Source organism: Pygoscelis adeliae, unplaced genomic scaffold (genome assembly GCF_000699105.1).
Source record: "Pygoscelis adeliae isolate BGI_AS28 unplaced genomic scaffold, ASM69910v1 Scaffold1161, whole genome shotgun sequence".
Classification (NCBI taxonomy): domain Eukaryota; kingdom Metazoa; phylum Chordata; class Aves; order Sphenisciformes; family Spheniscidae; genus Pygoscelis; species Pygoscelis adeliae.
In genome coordinates this window covers 23,161-30,561 of record NW_008824017.1, presented here as the reverse complement: position 1 = coordinate 30,561, position 7,401 = coordinate 23,161, and the positions used below count along the sequence as shown (strand labels likewise).

The following is a 7,401-nucleotide window of genomic DNA, read 5'->3' as shown; positions in this document are numbered from 1 at the left end:
CTGCTCTGACTTTGGCCCCGCAGAGGCTCGGCCGCGGGGACAGGCAGAGCTGCGGGGCTCAGCCTCCCCGCTGGGGTTACGCTTCTTCCCTCCAGAGCCTGCGCAGAGATGGATGCACGGGGCCCGGTTCCGAGTATCACGGAGGAGTTCAAGAGAATAGTAAGTCTCTTGTTCCCGTGGGGTTTGTGGCACTTAAACCACTGTGGTTATAAACGCAGCGTCTCTCAAACAGACCTGAGATTTGCTGCTGGTAAAGGGCTCGAAGGGACACCTGGAAGCCCCGGGGGAGTTGCGGAGGGGAGTCAGAACTGTGGGTCAAGTCAGAGAGGTCTCTGCTCACAAAGCTCGTTTGACTCCCCATCGTTGCTGTGCTGCTGTCGTGCTGAGTTTAGGATTACAGCAAATGGCAGAAGACAGAAGCAGAGGAGAGGAAATCTCCAGCCCGCAGGTTGACTTTGCCACCGCTCACCAATGAGGACAAGAAGAAAGGGGAGAAGGACAAGCCAGGTTGGGAGAGATTCCCTTATACATCGCCCTGCTGTCCCTGCCCACTGGTGCCGCTTTCGCATCAACCCAGTGCTTTCTGCTGGGAGACGTTCAGCAAACGCCACAAAAAGAAAATTACCCAAGGGGAAATGCTGAGAATAAAGGGGGAGAACTAGAAAAGACCAGGGAGCGCTTTGTAGGCTCAGCTCCTGGGCTGTAACTGCGAGTGGCTTTTGCTGGGGCTGCAGAAGGTTTGAATGCAGTCTCTCTGTTCTTTATATTCCCCTCGGCCGCGTATGACAGGAGAAGAGTAGACGTAAGGCGTTGAAACTGGGCTGTGAAATAAGCACAGGCCTCTTTTTTGTTTCACCAGTTGCATTTACGCAGAGTAAAAAACCACCCTTGCCTTCGGAGACGTCACCATCCCAAGAGAAATACAGAAGTTTTACTCAGAGGAAATTAGCACTCAGGAAGGCTGAATTAGCTAAAACCTTGGAAGAGATCAAAATTACCACGGTACGTGCCACAAATATCCAGTGCTGGGATGTAGGCAGCAAATCCATACAGTTACCCCGGCTGCCTTTATGGAGGAAATTCTAGCAGCCTGACTCGCTCTTGCAAAATGGCACGTGTTTATTTATTAATACGCTGGAGGTAATTATGCTGCTCTGCTTAATGCTGGTGAAATCTAACCTTGATACTGTCTATCAAGAAAAATTAAGAGAAACCAGGAGAGAGCCCAGACTGTAGCAGTAGGAGGGATGAGATTTAGGAAATGTGACCTGTTAGAAAAGACTGTCGGTATCAGATTTTCTCAGCCTAGCAAAGAGAAGGTTGAGGTGGAGGACATGACCACAGCTTTTTAGGAGGTGAAAGATGGTTATAAAAGAGACGGTGATCCTGCAGTTGGCAGTCAGGAAGGTGGGAGCAGGGGTGTGCTCTGTGGGGGAAGTCGGAGTGCCTCAGCAGTGAGGCTGCTGTCACCACGGGACAGGAATGTCCCGGGGACAGCAGACGATGCTGAGAAAACTTGGGGCAGGTGGGACTGATGGAATCCGCAACACTTTAACCCACAAATTCCCATAGAATCTGACCAATCTGAAGAAAAATGCCATCGAGGAGCTGAAGCAGCGCAGTGCCCGCCTGGCAGAGACCAACTGCCGGCTGATTAAGGACATCCAGCACACTGATGACAGCACTGCCAAGCAAGCAAGGGTCTTGCTGCAGCAGTATGAAGCATTTCAGGTGAGGCTTTGGGGTTGGCCATCAGACCCGATTCAGCAGAATGCTGAGCTTCCCATTGCTCGTTAGTACTGGAGAAGGGTCAGGTGCTGCCCGGCCCCTTCCACTGCACCGAGCGTGGCTGGGGGGAGCTCTCTGACGCCCAAAGATCCTGTGAGGTGCTCTTGTTTTGTGCCTGTGTTTTAAAGCCCCGAGAGCACCCTGACTGTAACTGTCCCAAGCAACAGTAGTCACCCCTGTCACACCCCAGATACGTCCCTCCATAATGTCCTTGGCTCCAGCTGGCTCCTGAAGCACCGCTCTGCTCCCCAGAGCAGCTCCCGTGCACGAGCTGGCACCAGCCACAGCGATGGATTCCTCTGTGCTGCTAATGCAAGCAACAGCACGTGGAAGGAAGGTCAGGGATGGTGCAGGGGGCCGTTTCAGAGCTCTGTGGAATGACCAGTGCCTGGATTTCTCCCTGTGCAGAGGGTGAAGGCAACGGTGCAGACCTTCAACCAGAACCGGCTGGACACAGCAAGGGCAGAGCTCCAGGAAATGGAGAAAACAATGGAGAAGAATCTGGGAAGTGAGTTGCTCACAGTACTATGAAATGCGATCTGGACAACCGTGTTACCTTTGCTTTCCATCTTCTTAGGTTAAAGACACTGTGTGGATCTTATAAATGTCAAAACAGTCCCATTTCTGAAAATGAATCCCGTTTGCTCTGTGGGGACGATCTTCCCGTCAGCCTGTCAGGAGGGCGAGAGCCCTGTGACACCCGGCAGCCTGTGCTCAGGGGGGGCGGAAGAATCGCCTCCTTGGCGGCTGTTTGCACCGTCCCGTTGGGGCAGGATCTGGTCAGGGTGGTCTGACACGGGGTGGCCGTTCCCACTCCCTGCGGGGTGTGTAATCTCTGTAGAGGGAAGGGCTCGGGCAAATGCAGGACAGACTCCTTAGCTCAGCGAAGAAGCGAAGCTCTGGAACCCCTGGGTTGGGATTTTCTGTTTTGACTTTCAATCAGGGCTACAGCAGCAGCTGGATGAAGTCACATCAAAGGTACAGGTTCTCCAGGACGAGCTCGGCATCCTGCGGACCTACATCGACGGGCGGTGTCCGGAACAAGCTGTCCAGATAGTCCTTCTGCAGCGCAGCATCCAGAGCCTGAAGGAGCAACAGCAGGTGCCGACACCTCTCCGTCCCTGCAGCCTTGCCAGGGAGGAAGGAGAGGGCAGGGGAGGAAGGAACGCGATGGTTATCTTGCCTAACGCTCCTGTTGCTTCTGTGCACGGCTTCCTGCCGTTCTCAGGAGGAGATAGACAAGACAGAAGAAATGGGGAAGGCTGTCTTAGAGGAATTGGAAGAGAAGGCACGGGCGGAACAAGAGGCGCTATTACAGAAAGTCGTGGAGGTTTGTGGAGTTCACGTGACGTCCCAGCGTGGGGGATCAGTTTCTGGGTGCTGGGTGGCAAGGCGGGGGCTTCCACACGTTGCCCATTAGCAATAGCATGGAGCAGCCAGCACCCAAAGAGTAAGAGGGCATCACTGCTCCCCTCCTGATGCCGTACTGGAGCTGTTTGTCAGGCTGGGAGGGTACACGAGAAGCGCTTCTGAGTCGCTGCTGTAGTCTGATGTGTTGAAATATTAGACTCGCTGCTGAGAGTTTGCTGCATGGAGGTGCGTGCGCTGTGACCCGACGTTCACCCTGCTTTTATGGTCCCTGTTTTATTACATTATTTAGGTAGCTGCTTCGCTAATTGGCTGCGACACCGCTGTGGCAGCGCACATATGTTTGTAATAAATTCATGAGGAAATTAAGCTATATGCAGCACTACGGAGCAGGGACTGCTGTCGTTCTTCCCAAAATAGGAGGAACTCCTGTTGCACGGTTCCTGCTCGCATGATGTGCTTAGCGCTTTTCCTGGGTTAGCAGCTTGAGAGCACTAAGAAAATATTAATTACTGACTCCATTTACAGCCTGCCCTGATGTAGAACTGCTGTGCCCTTTTACAGGTGAATTCATAAGCACGGGTGATGTAAGTAACCCAAGCAGTATTAATAAGCTTTCCCCGGGAAACTGAACTGGATGTCTGGAGTTCCGCAGTCTTGTTCCACGATCAGCACAATGTGATCTCAATGACAGGCTCTTTCTAGAGCCGGAGCCCAAACCTTATTCGAGCAGAGACTCTTTTCTTGAAGAGTGACACATCTGGACGCAGCTGGCATTGGCAGCCGGCAGCGGCAGGGTTTCATGCTGGTGGTTACTGGGGAGTTTCTTCAGCTGGTTTTCTTCTCTTCACCCACACAGGAGATGTTGCTGCACCAGGATGGCCTGAAGCAGATGGTGATAAACAATCACGTTCTGCGACGTGAAATACTGAGGCAAGGGGAGGTGAGTGAGCTGGGGAAGAACCAGCGCAGTGCAGCAGAGCCAGCCACCCTCAGCCCTTGCCCTTCCCGAGGATTTTGTCTGCCTTAGTGGGGTACGTTGCCTTTCATTTCCACTGGAGTCAGTGGGCTGTTAGGACATCCTGAGGACGAGCAGTCCAGCAAGTATTTCAGGAAGCTTGTTAGGGGCTTACTTGCAAGAGGGATGTTTTCTAGCTCTGCTGTTTGCAAAATCTCTAAAACTTTAATTCCTGCTTCTCTTGCAAAGTAAAGAACTCTTAGAAATGTCATTCGTTCAGATTATTAAGGACCTGGAAGAGGAGATTGGTGAGCTGAAGAGAAGCATCCAGACACTCCGCCAGAGTGCAAGAGACCCAAGAGAGCTGATCTTCGCTGACGTTCTTCTCCGCAGACCAAAGTAAGGCTGGTCAGTGGGCATGCACAGCCCTTTCTCTGTGGCCTTGGGCTGCAGAGTCTTTGACGCCGAGTGCTACTCTTACCCCGTCGTTTCCACAGACGTCACTGTTAAACCTACACCCAGCCCAGGGTATAAACCCACAGTTACCTTGGGTTCTGCTTGGGAAGGCGGCTGCAGGGTCTCGTGGTCTTGCCCAAGAGCAGCCAGGAACCAGCCACCACTCGAATACCGATGTGCTGTCAGCCTTGGTCACATCACATCTCTCTTCTGGGCTTCCCTTTGCGCAGCTTGCAAGTGGGGATTATTAGTGGCTGCAGCCGGGGACAGCCAGGACCAGCAGAGCTTTTCAAGGCCTTTGTGCCTACGCTGACTCTTACTTTATTGTTGTTTTCACTTTGTAGTCGGGAACCAAAACTGAGGGAAGGGGGCAGGCTCCCAAGGAGCATCCCTGTCGGGGCAGGTCTTGCCCATCTAGAGCCGCCTTGCTGGTTGCGTGGAATGGCACCAGCGCTCTGTGAGAACACAGACGGGCAGCCATTTCCCTCGTATCTAAAAAAAAATGCATTAGGCAACATCGGCTGGCAGCAAAAAGGCAAAACTTCGTTACCTTCCTCACTGCTCGTTTCCCTGCCCCGGTTCGCTGGTAGCTAATTACTTCCCGAGCGGAGGTTGTGAGTAGTCCCCACTCCTGCTTACCAGTGCGCGCTGCGCTGATGCTGGATATAAGAATTACAAAGCGTCAGGCGAATCCTCCCTTAGCGTCGGTGGGGAGAAGGCCCTGCTAGCTCCGTCACAGGAATGCTGGGCTCTCCTCTCCAGGGACAGAGCCGGACTGGCCAAGTCTAGGCTGAAGCATACCAACAGCCAGCTGTGAGAAGCTATTTTCCACCATACCCATGGCAGGCTGAAGGCGTAACGCTGCCCCTTGTCCCGTGGCAGCAGGGTCCTGCACAGGACAGGACAAATCGCAAAAATCACAAACGATTTAGAGCTGCCGAGGTGCCTCGGCTTTCTGTGCTGTCCGCTGACCAGGGGTACAAACCTGAGGAAAAAATGGGTCACGTGTTCAAATCTCGAGTACGCTGTAGCCCGAAACCCGTAGCTGTGCGCAGAACAGCGTGCATACGCGCATTTATTTACAGCAACTCCCTATACAAATTGTTCTTGGCAGAGAGACGTCTGTTAACGCAGTCATTCCTTCCCAGCGGGTCCCGCCGCTGCAGGTGCAGGCCAGCCCCTCGGCTCCTCCGCACCTCACGCGCACATGGGGGTTCTTTTCCATGAAATTATCGTCCCTCAGGATGAGCAGACGCTCGCCCAGCAAACCGGTGGTGGTGCAGGCGGCAAGAGTGGATCTCCCGCTCCGGGGCCGGGGGTTTTAGCTGGAAGCCAGGTATGGCTGCAGCGCTGCGGAGGCACGAGCCGAAGCAGGAGGAAAGCCTGGAACGTGTCAGGAGACCGCGGGGGGAGGCGAGCGGCTGCGTGATGGATTAGTGCAACTTAATTTTTTTCCGATAAAAAAAAATGATAAAAAAGGGGAATTAATTAGCCTCGACAGCTGGTGGGGCTGGGGTTACTGAGGGTGGCTGGGAGAAGAGTTAAAAATAGCAGGAAGGCCCAAGTGGAAAGTTTCTGTAACATCACAAGTCAGGCATTTGGTGCTTACCCGCCCTGACAGGCGGGAGCCCGTGCCAGAGCCCTCTCCGCCATCCCGCAGCCCTTTCCCACTGACCTCCCTGCAACTTTTCACACGACTTCACCAGCCCTTCGTTTTTTTCCGATTAACCCTTTGGTTCCAGACACTGGATTTGCTTCTTGAAAAAGCAAAACCAGACGCGAGCTGCGCTCGGCCTGGAAGTGTGAGTGTGTGTAGGTGCCCAGGACTCTTGCTGGCCCTCCTTGGGTCCCCGCATGCTGCGGGCAGCGCGTGGGGCCCGGAGGAGCTGTAACCCCCTGCATATCCGTTCCCATCTGCGTTTCAGCTTCCCCTCGTTAAAAATCCTCTTGCTTCAAGGGAACCCGGCTGGATTTCACCAGCGGCTTCAAGCCCTGCGCTGGGGGCACTCTGGACGCACAGTTTGTCCTGGACCGAGACGGAGATGGATGAGCACAGCTCTGAGCAAGCCCGGCTCGCCGTGCTTGTCCTCTCTCTGCGAGAAAACAGATGTACCTGGCTGCTCCAGCGGGCTTTCTCCGCTTCTGTTTGACAGTGAGGGGCGGCTGATTTCAATCCTTCTCCCTCTCAGAGCCCCAGGGGTTACATCTGGCTCTGCCTCTCTGGGAAGGCCAAGCCCGCCTTGCAGAGGGCTCACTTGTAAGCACGGTCTAAGACAGGGCCATGGAGCAGGGCTCGGGCTTGGAGCTGATTTCTTCCGTAGGCAGAGGGCTTAGTGGCCAGGGTAGACCATGAAGGGTGAGCCGAAAAGCAAAATAGTGCCGGGGTGAGCTGGAGGTCGGGGCTGGGCTCTGGTTGTTGCTGAACAGGGGCTGTGCACAACAACCCTCACCTGGTTTTAAAGGGTTTTTCCCCCTGCTCCCCCAGCTGCTTGCTTTGTCCTGTGTCCCAGAACAAGCGTCTGGTCCCTCCCCGCTGAAAACCAGCCCCGGGGCCCTGGGGACGCGGAGAAGGTGGCAGAGCTAACGCAAGGCGGGCTTCCCTCCGCCCGCCCTGTGCCCTCTGATGTCGGGGCCGCCGTGCAGGGGATAGGATGCCTCCGAGCGCTGAGTGGGCTGCACAGAGCATCCCAGCAGTCACCCGCCTCCTGCCCTGGCCGCGCAGGAGCTTCTCCTCCTCCTCGCACCGAACCAGCCGAAGCACGGCGGCTGACTTTCCGCTCTTTGCTTTGCCCCTCCTCACCCTCCTCTCTCGCTCAGGTGCGCGCCGGATA

General features: G+C 54.7%; 1 protein-coding gene across 1 annotated transcript; it reads left to right on the top strand.

The window, feature by feature from the left end:
• The first annotated feature begins 108 nt into the window (after nucleotides 1–108).
• LOC103919636 (chromosome unknown open reading frame, human C20orf96) lies at nucleotides 109–4,517 on the top strand. Its single transcript, XM_009327176.1, has 9 exons — nucleotides 109–159; nucleotides 393–507; nucleotides 860–1,002; nucleotides 1,573–1,731; nucleotides 2,197–2,296; nucleotides 2,732–2,889; nucleotides 3,017–3,118; nucleotides 4,016–4,099; nucleotides 4,395–4,517. The coding sequence occupies exons 1-9, from the start codon at nucleotides 109–111 to the stop codon at nucleotides 4,515–4,517; spliced, it is 1,035 nt and encodes a 344-aa protein (XP_009325451.1).
• Nucleotides 4,518–7,401: the final 2,884 nt, after the last annotated feature.